At 43.0% G+C, this 18,101-nt stretch overlaps 2 protein-coding genes across 4 annotated transcripts in view; one reads left to right on the plus strand and one right to left on the minus strand.

Annotated features, from left to right (window-relative positions):
* Window positions 1-6,795, plus strand: part of clip1b (CAP-GLY domain containing linker protein 1b) — a 29,982-nt gene extending 23,187 nt beyond the window's left edge. For all 3 annotated transcript variants that reach the window (XM_064942264.1, XM_064942268.1, XM_064942267.1), the window contains 5 exons: window positions 837-893; window positions 5,299-5,386; window positions 5,538-5,756; window positions 5,932-6,044; window positions 6,177-6,795. In XM_064942264.1, the coding sequence (XP_064798336.1) occupies window positions 837-893; window positions 5,299-5,386; window positions 5,538-5,756; window positions 5,932-6,044; window positions 6,177-6,411 (712 nt within the window). In that variant the 3' untranslated portion in view covers window positions 6,412-6,795. The remainder of the gene's footprint in view (window positions 1-836; window positions 894-5,298; window positions 5,387-5,537; window positions 5,757-5,931; window positions 6,045-6,176) is intronic.
* Window positions 6,796-9,246: 2,451 nt separating this feature from the next.
* Window positions 9,247-16,973, minus strand: LOC135517718 (B-cell CLL/lymphoma 7 protein family member A-like). Its single transcript, XM_064942269.1, has 6 exons — window positions 16,784-16,973; window positions 13,572-13,656; window positions 13,306-13,405; window positions 12,588-12,737; window positions 11,723-11,853; window positions 9,247-11,294 (listed from the first exon to the last, which is right to left on the minus strand). Exons 1-6 carry the CDS (start codon window positions 16,873-16,875, stop codon window positions 11,220-11,222), a joined length of 633 nt encoding a protein of 210 aa, XP_064798341.1. The 5' UTR covers window positions 16,876-16,973; the 3' UTR covers window positions 9,247-11,219.
* Between the last annotated feature and the right edge of the window lie 1,128 nt (window positions 16,974-18,101).

Consider the following 18,101-nt stretch of genomic DNA (forward strand, 5'->3'; position numbering starts at 1 on the left):
TGGCCTTCAGATTGCAGGCCTGCAAGAGTATAGCAAAACAACTGGCTAGGTACTGCTCTGTTTCAGCTGATATGGGCAGCCTAGCTGTGTGGTAGAGAAGGTACTGCTCTGTTTCAGCTGATATGGGCAGCCTAGCTGTGTGGTAGAGAAGGTACTGCTCTGTTTCAGCTGATATGGGCAGCCTAGCTGTGTGGAGGAGAAGGTACTGCTCTGTTTCAGCTGATATGGGCAGCCTAGCTGTGTGGAGGAGAAGGTGCTTTTAGTTTCCTTAAGTGTCCTTGCATCAACAACCTTTGAAATACTTGAATCCTTTATGATGTGATGTTATTTCTGGATTCAAATCAAGTATTTTTAAATGTGTGTGTGTCTGTGACTGATGCTTTAGAGTGTGGTCAATGTGATTATGCCTCAGTTGGACACACAGAAAGTGATTTAGACTGGCCCATTTGCCACACATACTGAGAGTTGGACATGACCTTTACACTCATCACTACTTAGCCATGACAACCTTTACTTTATACCCATACCAACATCACAGCCAAGCAGAGATACTGTGTGCTATAAATGTATTTTTTATTTATGTATACATTTGTTATCATTGATGTTGAACACATTCTGATTGTCCTTTATTAGAAAGTGCCTCGAGACATGAATCATGTTGATTGTTATTGAGTCTCACAAATGTTGACTGACACTGAAAAGCAACTCACCCTCGCCCTTCACTCTTTCTCCCTCACTCTCTCGCCCTTCTTCTTCTCTCGCTCTCCCTCCATTTCTCTCTCTCCCTTCTCTTTCTCTCTCCCCTCTCTCTCTTGCTCTCCTTCCATCTCTCTCAGTGAGGAACTGAAGCTGAACAGTCATAAGTCTCAGTACCAGCAAGACATGAAAGACAGGTAAAACATTTATTACACATTCATTATAGTATTTATAATACATTTATTACACATTCATTATAGTATTTATAACACAATTTATTACACATTCATTAGTATTTATAACACAATTTATTACGCATTCATTATAGTATTTATAACACATTTACTACACATTCATTATAGTATTTATAACACAATTTATTCGCTGCTGCCTTGGGAAGATAAGTGAGTGTAAACATATTGCACCATGCATCTGCTGCCTTGGGAAGATAGCTGAGTGTAAACATATTGCACCATGCATCTGCTGCCTTGGGAAGATAACTGAGTGTAAACATATTGTACCATGCATCTGCTGCCTTGGGAAGATAACTGAGTGTAAACATATTGCACCATGCATCTGCTGCCTTGGGAAGATAACTGAGTGTAAACATATTGCACCATGCATCTGCTGCCTTGGGAAGATAACTGAGTGTAAACATATTGCACCATGCATCTGCTGCCTTGGGAAGATAACTGAGTGTAAACATATTGCACCATGCATCTGCTGCCTTGGGAATATAACTGAGTGTAAACATATTGCACCATGCATCTGCTGCCTTGGTACAGTTTCTTTTCTATATCCATTAATGATTGACTTCAGTGTGTCTGATAGTGGAAGAAGTGTATGGATAGCATATATAGTGCATTCGGAAAGTAATCAGACCCCTTGACTTTTTCCACGTTTTGTTACGTTACAGCCTTATTAAAAAATACCCCAAAATGATAAAGCAAAAACAGGTTTTTAGAAATGTTTGCAAATCTATATAACAAAATGTAAAACTGAAATATCACATTTACATAAGTATTCAGACCCTTTACTCAGTACTTTGTTAAAGCACCTTTGTCTGTGATTACAGCCTTGAGTCTTCTTGGGTATGACTCTACAAACTTGGCACATCTGTATTTAGGGAGTTTCTCCCATTCTTCTCTGCAGATCCTCTTAAGCTCTGTCAGGTTGGATGGGGAGTGTCGCTGCACAGCTATTTTCAGGTCTCTCCAGAGATGTTCGATTGGGTTCAAGTCCGGGCTCTGGCTGGGCCACTCAAGTACATTCAGAGACTTGTCCCGAAGCCACTGCTGTGTTGTCTTGGCTGTGTGCTTAGGGTTGTTGTCCTGTTGGTAGGTGACCCTTTGCCTCAGTCTGAGGTCTTAAGAGCTTTGGAGCAGGTTTTCATCAAGGATCTCTGTGTACTTTGCTCCGTTCATCTTTCCCTCAATCCTGACTGGTCACCACAACATGATGCTGCCACCACCATGCTTCGCTGTAGGGATGGTGCAAGGTTTCCTCCAGATGTGACGCTTGACATTCAGGCCAAAGAGTTCAATCGTGGTTTCATCAGACCAGATAATATTGTTTCTCATGGTCTAAGAGTCCTTTAGGTACCTTTTGGCAAACTCCAAGTGGGCTCTCATGTGCCTTTTACTGAGGAGTGTCTTCCGTCTGACCACTCTACCATAAAGGCCTGATTGGTGGAGTGCTGCAGAGATGGTTGTCCTTCTGGAAGGTTCTCCCATCTCCACAGAGGAACTCTTGAGCTCTGTCAGAGTGACCATTGGGTTCTTGTTCACCTCCCTGATTAAGGCCCTTCTCCCCCGATTGCTCAGTTTGGCCTGGCGGACACTTCTAGGAAGAGTATTGGTGTTTCCAAACTTCTTCCAATTAAGAATGATGGCGGCCACTGTGTTCTTGGGGACCTTCAATGCTGCAGACATTTTCTGGTACCTTTCCCCAGATCTGTGCCTTGACACAATCCTGTCTTCGAGCTCTACTAACAATTTGTTCGACCTCATGGGTTGGTTTTTGCTCTGATATGCACCGTCAACTATGGGACCTTATATAGACCAGTGTGTGCCTTTCCAAATCATGTCCAATCAATTGAATTTACCACAGGTAGACTCCAATCAAGTTGTAGAAACATCTCAAGGATGATCAATGGAAACAGGATGCACCTGAGCTCAATTTCGAGTCTCATAGAAAAGGGTCTGAATACTTATGTAAATAAGGTATTTCTGTTATTTCAAAACATTTAAAAAAAAATCTGTTTTCGCTTTGTCATTATGGGGTATTGTGTGTAGATTGATTAAGACAAAAACGATTTAATCTATTTTAGAACAGAACCATTGTCCTGCTGAAGCTGAAGCGCAGCTGGGTCATGCAGGAAGACAATGATCCAAAACACACAATCAAGTCTACATGAAAATGGCTAAAAAGCAACAAATTAGAAGTTTTGTAATGGCCTTGTAAGGACCGACACCGGAGACGAGAAGCAGGTACAGGGAGAGCAAGTCAGAAACAGCGTCAGCACACGGATACACAATGACAAACGACAATCACAGCAGCAGGGAACAGAGCTGGGGAACTGACAAATATAATAATATTATAGGTAATAAACAGGTGATTGAGTCCAATAATCGCTGATGTGTGTGACGGGGCAGGTGTGTGTAATGATGGTGGCAGGAGTGCGCAATGCTGGGGAGCCCAGCGCCCTCGAGCGCAGGCGTGACAGGCCTAGTCAAAATAGAGATCTAATCCAAATTTAGATGTTGTGGCATAACTTGAAACGAGCCAATCATGCTTGGAAACCAACAAATGTTGCTGAGTTAAAGCAGAAATTCCTCCACAGCGATGTGAGAGACTGATCATCAACTACAGGAAGTGTTTGGTTGCAGTCATTGCAGCTAAAGGTGGCACATCCAGTTATGGATTGTAAGTGGGCAATTACTTTTTCACACAGGGGAATTGTGTGTTGCATAACTTTCTTAATTAAATAACTAAAATAAGTGTCCATTTGTTTTGTTATTTGTAAACTCAAGTTCCCTTTATCTAATATTAGGTTTTGGTTGAAGATCTGCTAACATTCAGTATCAAAAATGTGCAAAAAATAGGGAAAATCAGAAAGGGGGCAAATACTTTTTCACGGCACTGTACATCCCTTTACTAACACTAGTAATGAGAGGAGAGCGATGGAGGAAAGGAATGTTGAAGGGGAAAGGAGATAGAGGAGAAGAAGTTGGGGTGGAGAAGAGAGGAGAGGAAATGGGAGGAGACGAGAGGAGCAGAAGAGGTGGGAGGTTGGCATCAGAAAGGTTATTTAAACTAAGAGAAAGATTATGAAAGCCTGAGGAAGGGTTATGTAGAGCAGGACTAATCAGTCAGGAGAGATCAGGGGATAACTACCTTTTCAGGTGAATGTTTCACAGTCAGACAGTCAGAAAAGAGACGTTATTCAGCAGCACTAATCCCTAGAAAAGTAGGCTATATATCTAGACTAGCATCTGTAGTAAAGACTTTGTTTAGGGGGAGACATCCATGCTACATCTTTTGTGATTAACATGCTGACCAGAGAGCTCGCGCGCATGTTGATTTTGTCCACCCACACCAGACACCATCAGGACAATGAACTCTGAACCAACTATATTAATTTGGGGACAGGTCAAAAAGCATTTAACATTTATGTCAATTTAGCTAGCTAGCATGCTGTTGCTAGCTAATTTGATCTGGGATATAAACATTGGGATGGTATTTTATCTGAAATGCACAAGGTCCTCTACTCTGTTAATTAATCCACAGATAAAAGGGTCAAAGTTAGTTTCTAGTAATCTCTCCACCTTCAGTGGTCTTCTTCTTCGGACTTTATATGGCGGTTGGCAACCAACTTTAAGGTGCATTACCACCACCAACTGGACTGGAGTGTGGACCTCAATTCATCGTTCAATCTCCCAAGTGGGTATATGCTCCTAAAAACCAATGAGGCCAACCAGCGAGTGAAGCGTCACAAATATAACCAAGTTCTATTTTAGCGCCTGGTTACGCAGATGCTCGTTGATGTGCGCAAAATTCTTGAATAACATGTATGTATGTATGTATCCATTTATTTTGCAACGCATGCGACGCAAGCTGTGTGGTCAGCATCTGATTAAAGGTTGTTGTTCCATGTGGATGTATTGGATCATGAGACCCAGGCACGGTAATGCCATCAACCTTGGGGTTCCACAGACAGGTTATTCACTGTGTTCTGAATCCTGCTAATGCCTTTTCTTGTCAAGTTGGATTTCAACATCTGGATTTGTGATGTTCTTTCAAACTTTGGCCCTAAACTTCCCAATGTTGTTACTGAGAAAGAGCTAGCTTCACTAGTCTTTAGTGATCCTTGTTCCAACGCCTTGAGTATCACAACTATTGTGTGAAGTATTTGATTATTTATTGTAAATCAAAAGTTTAAAAAAATGCAGTCAGAGACCTTCATCAGGCAGAAGTTTCTCACTGTACCCAAAGAGAAATGTATGCGTGCACACACAGTACTGCACTGCTCCTGCCAGTCCCAGTGTGGGTCTGTGAGTTCTGTATTTAGCGGTTCTCTTCCTCTGCCCCCCCCCCCCCCAGGGAAACTCTATCCAACCAGGAGACAGGGGAGGAGAGAAACTTCCAGAAGACAGATAAGGACAAGGAGCTGGAGACTCTGAGGAATGAGGTAAACATTCACACACAACTCTAGCAGACTGTGGGCCTTTTGATGAAAAATTCAAGAAAACTTGCATTGGGTCCTACGCTTTTTCTCTGGGCTGCCATACAACGGCTCTATCTCTATATTCGTTGAAACCTGTCTCTCTGTCTCCCTATAGATTGTGGTGCTGCGAGGTGAGAACGTCATGGCCAAGACGCTGCAGTCTGCCGTTGAGGCGCTGGAGAAAGACAAGGCCCAACTACAGGGATGTGTCACCAGCCTGGAGCAGAGGCTCATGGGACAGCAGGCCTCCGAGGGAGGGGACAGTGGAATGCCTTCCTCAGGGGATGCAGTTCTGGACCAGCTGAGAGAAGAGAAGGAGTTTGCAGAGGGACAGGTATGATTTGCAATTAGCATTCAAATTGCATTATTTGCTTGTCACTTGTACAGTATGCAATTTGCATAGATAGATATCTGCACTTCCACCATTGTCTCACAGTCCACCTCACTCTTTCTCATATAAACTTGACTGTGGTCTCTCTTCTGTCCCTCCATATATTTTCCTCCTTCAGATTAACTTCCTGAACAGTGTGATTGTGGACCTGCAGAGGAAGAACGAGGAGTTGAAGGTGAAGCTGAAGAAGATGGTTCTGGCTGAGTTCAACGGCAATGACGGCACTGACGGGTCAGTCTTATAACATATAACCTCTGAACCCAAACCCCAAACTTAGCCCTCACTTACAGTTGTTGACAGACCCGTCAACATGCAATATTTTGCATTTCCCTAATCACTCTCTCTTCCTCTCTCCCTCTCTAGTTTGGAAGAGTGTGGATCTAAGAAGGACAAGAAGGCTCCTCCTCGTCTGTTCTGTGATATCTGTGACTGTTTCGACCTCCATGACACCGAAGACTGTCCGACCCAGGCCCAGAGCCCTGACTCAGTGCCCCACTCTTCCTTCAAGGGCAAGCCAGCTGACCAGCGGCCGTACTGCGACATCTGTGAGGCCTTTGGTCATTCCACAGAGTCCTGCCAAGATGATCAGACCTTCTAGACTCGCTCTCATCCACAGTATCCCACCCCTGCCCTGCACAGACCGCCAAACACCGACCAGACTCCCTCTGGGTTTTTATATCGTATTTATGCATGTCACTCACTGTCATAGTCCCCTTAGGTAACTCAAAATCCCCCGCTACCTAAGAATCTCCTATTACTTATACTACTTCCTCTCACAAACGTTTCTCTCCTCCCTCACCAACTCTCCTTTCCTCGCTCTCCTCCATCTAACCCCCCCTCTCCTCTAACTCCCCCCCTCTCTCTAACTCTCCCCCTCTCTAACTCTCCCCCCTCCCTCTCTCTAACTCTCCCCCACTCCCTCTCTAACTCTCCCCCTCCCTCTCTAACTCTCCAACTCTCCCCCTCTCTAACTCTCCAACTCTCCCCCTCCCTCTCTCCCCCTCCAACTCTCCCCCTCCAACTCCCCCTCCCTCTCTCTAACTCTCCCCCTCCCTCTCCTCTCTCTCCAACTCTCCCCCTCCCTCTCTCTAACTCCCCCTCCCTCTCTAACTCTCCCCCTCGCTAACTCTCCCCACTCCCCCTCTCTAACTCTCCCCCTCCCTCTCTAACTCTCCCCCTCCCTCTCTCCAACTCTCCCCCTCCCTCTCTCCAACTCTCCCCCCTCCCTCTCTAACTCTCCCCCTCCCTCTCTCCAACTCTCCCCCTCCCTCTCTCCCAACTCTCCCCCTCCCTCTCTCCAACTCCCCCCCTCCCTCTAACTCTCCCCCTCCCTCTCCTCTCTCTCTCCAACCTTCCCCCTCCCTCTCTAACTCCCTCTCCGACATGTAATATCTATGTTAGGAATTAAAGGAATTAATCTTCTGTTATTAGTTCATACGGAATCATCTTCTGTTATTAGTTAATTCTTTAGTTTTTTGCATACAGCATGGGTTGGGTTTTGACTTCAGTTCTCACAGGAAATAAACTTCCTATATGTAAACGGGCAAGAGGGAAGGCATTTGACGATGCAGACGTACGTGAAGGTGAAGGGCCTGGATGCACCAGAGTGGTTCACTGCTAATAGCACAATTAATGATGAATGTTTCTCCAACACAGTCCTGTCTTTCACATGTCACGTTCCTGAGTCAGTGTGCTGTGTCCAGACCCTGACCTGTGTATTTATTTATTTAACACTTATTTTACCAGGTGAGTTGACTGAGAACACGTTCTCATTTACAGCAACAACCTGGGGAATATAGTTACAGGGGGGAGGGGGGGTGACCCTATGGATGTCCCCTCCACAAAGGGAACAGGGTAATACCACAGGACACACAGTCTACCTGTACTACCAGGTTGTGTTCAGCAGGCACAAAATGATAGAGGACATTTTGTAACTGAGGAGGTATTTTGGGAAATTCTCCACACAAAAAACGCACATGTTGTTTTAATGCCTACTGAACATCAACCTGGTGCTTGTGGCGGGCGCTCATCCGAACTAAGGCAACCGAACGCCAGCCACTTAACTTGTTGTTGCACTACTCACTTTAAAACTCCCTCTTAGAATCCAGGACCCACTTAGAAACTGCCATGCTAAATGAAAAAACAAACTTGTTGATTTGATAAGAAATGTCGAGACAGAAAACTACCTAGTTACTGTCACCTTTTAATGTGCTGCCTGTGTATTTTATGTATTGTCTTTTTAAAAACGACCTGTCCAGTAATAGATATACGTGTACTAGAGCTATGTACTGAAGCACACAGTTTGGATCATATTGAATCGCCCGGTGTAACAAAGCTACGTATGATAGATCTATGTGACTAACCAATGACACCGGCCTTTGTAAATAACCATCAGAAGTTTTCTGAAAAGCTAAATGTGCACAATGTGCCATGGAAACAAAAAAGATCTTTTACGTGTATTTTATTTTTCTGCTCTGAACTTTGGACGATAACGATGTACCGACTCCAGGGAACAAACGTAACGCACTTGTAATGATGTTATTAACTCTATAAGCACATTGTGGACTCTTTACTAAGTGACGTGACTGTTTAGTGCACTGTTTTCTATGTTTCAAATAGCGTTAAAGCATCGTCTATAAAGGCTTTATAAAGGGTTTGTTCAATCGGTAGACTGTTATAAACCCTTTACAGATGAGGACCCTACTGTAAAGCGGTACTGGTTTTCTATGTTGTGTACAAAAAAAATACAATAAAAACAAATACTCTACCTGGGGAATATGGATTTCCTTTTATCACCTGATGATGTAAGTCATAGTCCAAAAAAATCAGAGTTGTGGGCTGGAACAAACAACCATATTGCTTACGCCGATCCAATCCATCCTTTCAAATCGACACGGTGTGTCCAGTGAGTAGTAGAGATGGTTTCTGGACAAGACTCCTCTGCTCAGCCCCACAGACAAATGCCACCAGCCCCCCCCTTCCCTCCCTACGAACCACACCAGGCTGTTTCCATCTCACCGACCAATAAGTACAAGAGCTGCTCATAATTAATTCATCCCCAGATACATTACCCCTGACAAGACGAGGGGAACTGAAATAACCCTCTCCATTTTTCATGAGTTCCCCTCAAATACAACAGAAGGAAAATAGTTTCACTGAAAAACAGGCCCATAAAGGGAAGGGGAAGTCTGTAGGGAAGTGTTTGAGTGCCAACTGAAAACCAGTTGCTACCTCAGATTGCCTTCCCTCTAAGTCTTATGCTTTGTTGCACTCCAATGAGAAGCACATATGCATTAGAAAGATAAATGAGTAGGAATAATTGGTTCTTTTGACATATAATTCAAACAGAAGAAAATGACCTATGTCAAAGAGTTCTTTAACCTAGTTCTTGAGGTAATGCGTCTGAAATCAATGGGCAACAGGAAAGACTGGGTAAAATAAATATTTTGGGGCTTTTTATTCATAAAACAAAACCATTGGACATGATCAAATCTGAGCACTAGCGATGGAATAAATAAGTCAAACCAAACCATCAACCTGTATAAGATCATTCTAAACTGAAACAATATGGTCCCAAGAAAACAAGCATCTGACATGTTCTCAGCTCCTTATATACACAGTTCATACGAGTTAAACTAGAAGCATTAACCGGTTCAATCAGAATCAAGTGAAAGGTAAAACATAAAAGATATCTAAAAAAAAAAACAGAATGTTGTACATACTTCTCATGTCAATTACATAGCATCACTAGTACCAGCTCTGCTGGACTGTAAATGAGGTATATGCTAAAGCTGTCCTCTGTCTCCACTGAAATGTCATTTCATTTCTCTCTATTGAACTGATGTTTGGATGGGAGTATCCGCTGACAAACAGTCGGTCAGACAGGCTCACGCTCTTGAGATACCCATGTCTACATCATCTGCCATCTGGACTCATTGATTTCCGGGGGGGGGGAATCAATGGTTATTGATTGATCAAGTCACCTGAACAAAAAAACATACATAAATAGGTTTGAGGCTGATTTTTCTTTTTGTGTGTGTGTGTGGACTTCACAGATTTGTGCGAATATGCGTTCCTTCCTCTATCCTGAAGTTAGGTTGCGACCCACAGAGAGCACCTTGAATGAGGATCTGAGCACCTTGAATGAGAATCTGAGCCACTGTTTGAACTACAAGACAGACTGGACACTGAGGGGAGGTTATGAAAGGTGATCCATGTAGTAGTACATTTAAACCACCGCGATGGCAATGAAGACTCATAGAAAAACGGTCATTGCTGTTGACCAAGTGGGAATTTAACCCGGACACCCACATGTTTGTGTCTCTAACTCCTCAACTCTTTTGTAGTCGTCATGCCTTTTGACAGGAAAGAAGCTGGGAAGAGAAACCGACTGACACCCAGGCTCGTGGGAAGCTGCTGACTCCCTCAAAGTCAATTCTTCTTTCGAGATATTTGTAGAATGCGGTTTTGTACAGTACACGTTGTCTTTCTAACAGTAACGAATGCGAAACGGAAACTGTTTATAGTTGAATGTAAATGTGGAATAAAATCATTAGCGTTAGCTCAATGTTAAAGCCGTCAGGCAAATAAAAACATGGTACAATAAAAAAGTAGTTAAAAACAGTTTGACCTACCAAGTACGTTATACCACAATAATCAAAGCACACCCTTCGATAAAACCTACGTATGCTACAAGCATGTCCTCGCAAAAATAAACGTGACCAGAACCACTCTTGTTCTTCCTCTAGAAAAAAGAAAGTTAAATAAAGCTAAAATAACAAACGGACAAATCCACACCCAGCACAGCAGCAGTAAAACCATAGCGTGCCGTTTTTTTGTGACATTATACCTTAACAGCGCATTGACCCTCCTGGGCTAAACAACAACCCCTAAACGAAACAACCTGGAAACTGTCCTAAACAAACACCGGAACAACCGAAGGTGAGTTAGGGGGAGGTTTGACGTGGCTCCTGGGTTAGAAGATGAGAGCTACAGATCTGGGATCAGTTTACCTTCCCTTGTATCCTAATTTTAACCATCAGGGGTGGGGAACATAGATCACTGTCTAGGGGAAACTCCATCCTACTCTGTTAGCGTGTGGTGCCAGCGTAGAATGTGAAGTCCAATATTGTCAGTGGGTTTGTGTCACAGGTGAAGGTCAGTGTTTCTCTTCTGGGAAGAGCTGGGCTCACAGCGCCACCCCTGGCCATGGAGGGGATAACAGGCTGGTTCATAGAACTACTCGTGGCATTAGTGAGGGAGTGAGTGTGGAAGAAGGAGGAGGGAAGGAAGAAGGCTTAGTGGAGGGAGACAAAGTCCTTTCTCCCTCTGCTCGGAGGAGTGTTAGGGGCTACGGGGGGAGGAAGAAAGGGAGGTGAGGAAGAAGATAGAAAGGATGCAGCACATCTATTTCTCCCTGTAGTCCTGAGATGGAGACTCCTGCATGCTCTTCTTACTGGGAGGAGCCTCTTCCTCCTGTTCCTGCCAGCCCAGAAACACAAACACACAGTCAGATAAGGGTGTTTTAGCTAAAACAAGGCTGTACCAGCTTGTCTCTGCTAACATATATTTTTTACATTTTAGTCATTTAGCAGACGCTCTTTTCCAGAGCGACTTACAAGATCAATTAGGGTTAAGTGCCTTGCTTAAGGGCACACCGACAGTATTTTCACCTAGTCGGCTCAGGGACTCGAACCAGCGAGCTTTCGGTTGCTGGCCCAACACTTAACAGACAGGCTACCTGCCGCCCACAAACATACAAACAACTTCAGCTGGTGAAGTTATCGGTTCATCTATTTATTTAGAAATGAGGACGGGATAAAAATCAAATGAATAATCTGGAGGTCCTCAGGCCACTCGTCTTCTTCATGGAGGAAGAGTAGAATATACAGTATAGTAGAACAGAGTACCTGAGTGGCTTTGCGGCTGTCTGAGGTGTCCTTGTCTCCTGAGGTGTCCTTTTCTCCTGAGGATGTCGGTCTGCTGTCTCTCTTGTCCCCCTGTCCTCTCTCCGAGCCCTCAGTGGACAGGTTGCTCTTCGCTGCACCACAAACACATTAACACACGACATGAATCACCTGGTAAACCTGTCAGATCTGTACTGTTGAATGACTGAGTTTGACCATCAGTTACAAGACATTCTGCTACAAGACATTCTAATGTCTAATGGGATACTGGAAAGGAATTCTAAACCCATTGATGCCACTTATTGGTAATATGCAGTAGTTACAAATATTCAGCAACCAAGGTATAACTGGGGAGGAGCATTACATGTAGGGATACTAGAGAGAGGGGTAGAGAGAAAGAGGGAGGGGGTAGAGAGAAAGAGAGAAAGAGGGAGGGGGTAGAGAGAAAGAGGGAGGGGGTAGAGAGAAAGAGGGAGGGGGTAGAGAGAAAGAGGGAGGGGTAGAGCGAGAGTTCTATTTTGCACCAGGCTGAGAGAGGTCTCTTGTTAGTAGGGGGTGAAGATGGAGAGTTGGCAGTTGAAGCCCCGAGGGTCTGGTCACAGCTGAACTCTCTCTCTCTCTACATCCTTCTCTCTCCCCCTCTCAGCGTGATGAGTCCCTGAGTACTGCCCTGTGACTTCAGGCCTAACCAGCTAACCAAACAGGAATTGAATATACACTGTTCTTCTAAACCCTGCCATCAGCTTCACCCATCCAGTTGTATTAGAAGTGTCTAAGGAAACGGCCACAATAGGGGGGGATTTCAGGGTTTGCAATTGTCCGTGATACCCCCTGTTGGTAGTGGTGGGTGTGTGTGCGCAAGTCTCACTCCTCTTGCTGCCATGGTTCTGGTCGCTCTTGGCCTCACTGCTATCGCCATGGGATACGGCAGAGGGTTCAGGGGCGGGGCTAGTGCTGCAGCTGGTTTCCTGTTTGACGGGGGAGGAGTCGGCGATGGAACTCTGGTTACTGTTGTCGTCTGAGAGAGAGAAGGGCTTTTAATTTAACTTTCAATTCCATTCTGGGTCCACAGACATATACACCAACCCACACACTGGGTGTTAAGTGTCCCACAGAGTTCAAAGCTGCAGAGCCACATGGTTTATTGTGAGATACAGCCGTGACTAAATATCAGCCAATGAAATGAGGTTTATAATTAAGTGATAATGCCCAAGAAGCCTGTGCTTGGAGGATATATTGGCATGGGGGTAGTTAGGCCCGAAACAGCTGTCTACCCATGCCAATATATCATCCAAACACCGGCTTTGAAGGCATTATCACTTTAATACGATGGGTTACTAACATAGTAATTTTTTTAAACATATTTTCATAAAAACATTAATTTGCTGAATATATTCACTCTATTTCATCCTTCCATGAGATATAGTCCCGACACAAATCTAAAAGGTTCCTACCCAAGCCGGCAGGTTGTTTGTTCTATTGGTTCGGTTGCCAGAGACGCGACCCAGTCGTTAAGTCTTTTTGTTGTTCTGTATCTATGGACGTTCTAAATGGCGGCTATGGACTCTGAATTGAGCATTACTCACCATGCATATCCATCATCCCAGGAGAAGAGCTGTTCTCAGGTGTGGTCAATTCTGACCCATACTTCTCATCCTTCCCCTTCTTCTTCTTATTCTTACTCTTCTGCAAGACAACAGACGGGGGGGCAGAAATACTGGTTACATACAACACAGTGACGTGATGTGAGTTTGTGAAGTTTGAAGAGGTGCTTAGAGAATTCCTCTAAAAGACATATCTACTTAACTTCAATGCGGCTGACGTGTGTGTGTGGGAGGGAGGGGTTACATACATCATCTGCTGATTTGGGCTCAGTCACTGGAACCCACTTGAAGATCCTCAGGGATGTGTCTCCTACGGTCACCCATTTCTTCTCCCTGATAGACACACACAGGTTTAGAATTAATTGAATGGTTCACTTCAATTCACATTCAATGTTTCTTTAGTGATATCAACTGGACCAGTGGTACACGCAAAACACCATAAAGAAAAAAGTCAGACAGAAACAAGAACACGGAGACAGTCACAGACGATAGTAATAAAAGTAAATACAATTTGATTGATTGATTAATAGAATAACGGTTCCCAGTGGTGATTTTAGCATGCAAATCTTGGTGGGTAAACAACACATTAATTGCACTATACCACTGCTACACCTGGCTATCAACGGAGCATTGTCTGGCAGCGAAACAGTTGATTTAGCTTCATTTACTGCCTTTTAAAAAAACATAGCTGATATGGCTGACTTGCTTAAACAAATGTGACTTCTACTGTCAATTGAGATGTACAAACAAGTGGATAAGAGGCAATCCGTAATTTCGATTAAGACATTAATGAGCGAGTTAGGACGAACGTAGTCAACATAACTATTTGTTCAGCACTTTTGAAATGTACAGCGACAGAATTCAGAACATGAGCCTTTCTTTTTTTTCTCAGTGTTCTCCCTGTACACCAAGTAAGAACTATAGGATAAATAAAAGGGGGCGTATAAGCAGAGAATGAAAGCTCTTACAATATTCGATGATTACATTTCTCAAAAACAGGTTATAGGCTACATGTGGACCACCAAGTCAGAACAGTGGGCAAAATTAAGAGGTGAAAATAGAACAAATTATTAGGGTGAGGCACATGGGCTACTAAAGGCTAACTTAAGTGATAATGCCCGAGAAGCCAGTGTTTGCTGGATATATTGGCATGGGTGTTGTTAGGCCCGAGACAAAAGTATTACTTAGTATTACTTTCTTAGCTACAGTGTACATATCTCCCTGGCACATTACATCATATATGCAGCAGCATACAAGACATGTTTAGACTCACCTTGTTGTGCTGTGCTCACTTGAACAGGAAGGTGGCACGGCGGTCCTTCATGGGCAAATTTGTCATCAAACTTTGTCATCAAAGTCTGGCATTCTCTGGATTTATGGTGCTTTCAAGAGAACTGGGAACTCGAAGAAAAAAAAAGGTTGAATCATGATGACATCAGTGATCTTCAGGTCGTAGCTCTAGAAAGAGGCCCGAGTTCCCGATTTACAATTCCGAGTTGGATGAAAGTTTAAAATGTATTTGACTCGTTTTAGCTAGTTTTTTCCGAGTTCCCAGTTGTCTTGAACTCACTAAAGTCAGATTTTGCAGTTCTGAGTTAAGTTGTTTTGAGCGCAGCACAAATCATGCTTCATTGACATCAATGTTGAATGTTTATAAATTTAAACTAGGAAAAAAAAGAGACCCTTAATCTTAGACTTGGGACCACAGAGCCAATCCACTGAATAGCAGGCTAATGATCGATTTGCAATGCTTGCAGTTAGCCACTGATTCCTTCCAAACCACTCATTGTTGAATTTGCGAATTCCAACTTGTTGTGTAATGTTTATGTCCAATGGCCAATGAGCACCGATACATTTCATCAATAATTTCTCTTCATTATTTCTGTTCATATGACAAGGATTAAATAGGATTTGCCAGTAGATTGTCGACTTGATTCATAATGATGACTGCTAGCTAAGATTTTGAAAGTATGATGTTGACATGATCAGTCCAATCAAAGTTACTGTAGATATAACGTGATTTGACATTTTATCTGTGGCCAATGACATTGAACCTTCTTGGCTGGGCACTTCTAATGTAACTCTATGGCTGCACCCAAGGGGCTAGAATTTTAGAGCTCTACCCTTAGACTTGGCGGTGACGTAGTGTCCCCATTAGTGACAGAACACTGAGCCAATCACGGCGTAATGCTCCATATTTTCTGCTGGCTTGCCCCACCATCACAGAAAGCACTGAGCTAGGCTGAAACATTTGAATTTTGGAGCTGCATTACACAAGAAAAAAAGAAGAGAGACCATGTTTGTATGCGGCTTTATTAACTCATATATATATATATATTACATTGCTTGCAAAATTATATGTGACAAGTATTAATGCCAAAAAATATGACTTTTCTCAAAACCCCACCGGTCTTGAATGACAGGTCGCAACTGATGGTTCCCATCCCTCCTAGTTAAAACAAATGAGGCCTTTTTGCATAATAATAATAATAAAACAGTAATTGAATTTGTGCACTAGTATGTGGTTCGACACGAATGTGGGCCTATTACAATTGAAAGTCGAAATAATTTTGATTCAACAGGTACAGACACAATTGAAACAAATATGAAAACAAATTTTAGTAGGCTATTAGAATGTTTTAATTATTTCCATCTTGAAGGTTTCATGATTGTAATTTGCAAATAACCTTCAATATGTCCCTATCGCCTTTTAACAGTGAGCTTTCAATTGTTTAGCAGATTTACTTAATAATGGAGACACTAGCGCAGAATCTCAATTTTTATTCAGAAAGTAAACGATTCAATCTAATCCACTGTTGAAAGTAAATGGCGCTTTGATAGAAAGCAATTAATTAACATTTTATTTATTTAAAAATAAAGGTAATCCAGTGGCATTGCTAAACTTTGAAAATGTTATATTTGTAAAACCCTGAGACTGACTCATTGCGTGTTCAGTCAAACATGAGTAGTCCCTCTCCAAGCCCTCACGCGCAATCTCTATTTGACCTAAAGGGCGACTCGAAGCGCTTAATTTAAAACTCCAGACGGTCTAAAAAGTACTCCGACTCTAGAGCGCACTAGTCGTAGCCTATAGTCCTGAAGTATATTTTTGAATGATTTGCGTCGAGTCGGCGTTCTGAAACAGTCGACTCTCTTCCCTCTCTGCTACTACAACGGCCAGGAAAAGGGAATGGCTTCATGTGACTGCAACGAAATGGCTTCTGGGTTCAACCCACATTAAACCTTGGTGGAAAATTCTCTAAAATCATTGGGATCTGGTTTGTAGACGATTAGAGATACGTAGTCGCGCGCACCTGAGTAGAGAATCTGTCCTAAATTCCCTTAAAATATCTGCCGTCTTTCAATTGCATTCTCGCTCGTTCTCTCCCCTTACCCCCACCCCCAACAAGCAAGGCTTTTCCTCATGTTAGGGAACGAGTGTTTTTCCCCTCTTTCTTACCATTTCCGTACTTTCTCAATCGCGGCCATAACCCGCTTGATGTCATCTTTCGCCCTGCTCCGGGTCTCCGCTCGGACCGACCTGCCCGACATTGCCGCGGTTGGAAGGCAAGAATGTTTTTAAAGCTCACCGGCAGTTCAGACACAATGCAAACGCTCAGTACAGAGTCAGCGCGCCTGCGCCGAGTGGAGAGGAGAGGCGCGAGTAGAGGCCGCAGCTGCAGAGAGTCGCTCTGTTTCCGCGCTGTGATCCACACAGGAGAACAAAGCGACACAAACTCAACTGCGGAAAACTATGCCTAAAACTTATTTGCCGGAAAAAAATACTCTTGGTATAACAACAAAGTAAATCTCATGTTGTGGCAATATAGGTATATGCCGAAATGTACGTGCTTCTATGCATAGGCTAGATACTAAACGAGGTTAAACTTGAACCACACACAATAGTCTTCCAGACTTAAAAATACCACAATTACTTGAGGCATCCTTTACAAAATTGCATTGATCACAAATGAGTGCCTTGGTTTATATGCAGACTTTCCATTAGACCGTTTTTGATACATAAGCAGCACAATATTTTCTTCTCAGTCTTTTGGACCCAATGAGCACCCTTTTGAAACAAATTGCCTATGTTTTTCACAGAATCAAAGCAACGCTCCCTATTTACTGTTTTCTCACAGTAGTAAATAAAGTTAATAGTACAAAAGTGAGAACAATGAAGGCAATTGAAGGTTATGAAACAATGGTTAGAGGTTGGGTTGGTGATCAAGATTGGGGGTTTAGTAAAGTTTTATGTCTTGGACTTTAAAGACAAAATGTGATTTTAGCCTTGTGACTTTACATATTTCTTAGTACACAGTTATAGGGACCATTATTCAGTAAGTTTATTTCATGTTGATTTTGTTTTCTATGTCATATGTCTCTTTATGGCTAGAATTTCCATAATTTTATGGAGGAATGAATAAAGTCAGAGATGAGATCAAGATCATGAAGTGAAAAACAATCATGTTTACTTCAAAGTATCATTAAGACCACACAGCTGAAGTTCCTGTTACTTCCCTTATAAGGTCATAATAACACAAATGACCCTCCTGTCAACTACAGGTCTACAGCACATACAAATGTGAAGGTCCTACGCTTCTTCATTTTCATAACCTCCATGACAACATACACCCCAAAGCTGAAGTGTTTCTTTTTCACCTCTCACTTCCCCTCAGCATCATTAGCACACAAACAACCACAGCTGTCAACTTCAGCAGGTTCTCACTGTTTAAAGGGGCAATCTGCAGTTGCTACAAAAATGTTTGGACCTATAAACT

This window comes from Oncorhynchus masou, chromosome 28 (genome assembly GCF_036934945.1).
Source record: "Oncorhynchus masou masou isolate Uvic2021 chromosome 28, UVic_Omas_1.1, whole genome shotgun sequence".
Classification (NCBI taxonomy): Eukaryota; Metazoa; Chordata; class Actinopteri; order Salmoniformes; family Salmonidae; genus Oncorhynchus; species Oncorhynchus masou.

Bases quoted from the DNA above. Each gene is read 5' to 3' on its own strand.
- LOC135517718 (XM_064942269.1), bottom strand. From the start codon at position 16,875: ATGTCGGGCAGGTCGGTCCGAGCGGAGACCCGGAGCAGGGCGAAAGAT. The intron at 13,406-13,571 runs GTATGTAACCCC...GTTGTCTTGCAG, and splicing joins AGCCCAAATCAGCAGATGAT to AAGAGTAAGAATAAGAAGAA. The intron at 12,738-13,305 runs GTGAGTAATGCT...TCTCTCTCTCAG, and splicing joins TGGGATGATGGATATGCATG to ACGACAACAGTAACCAGAGT.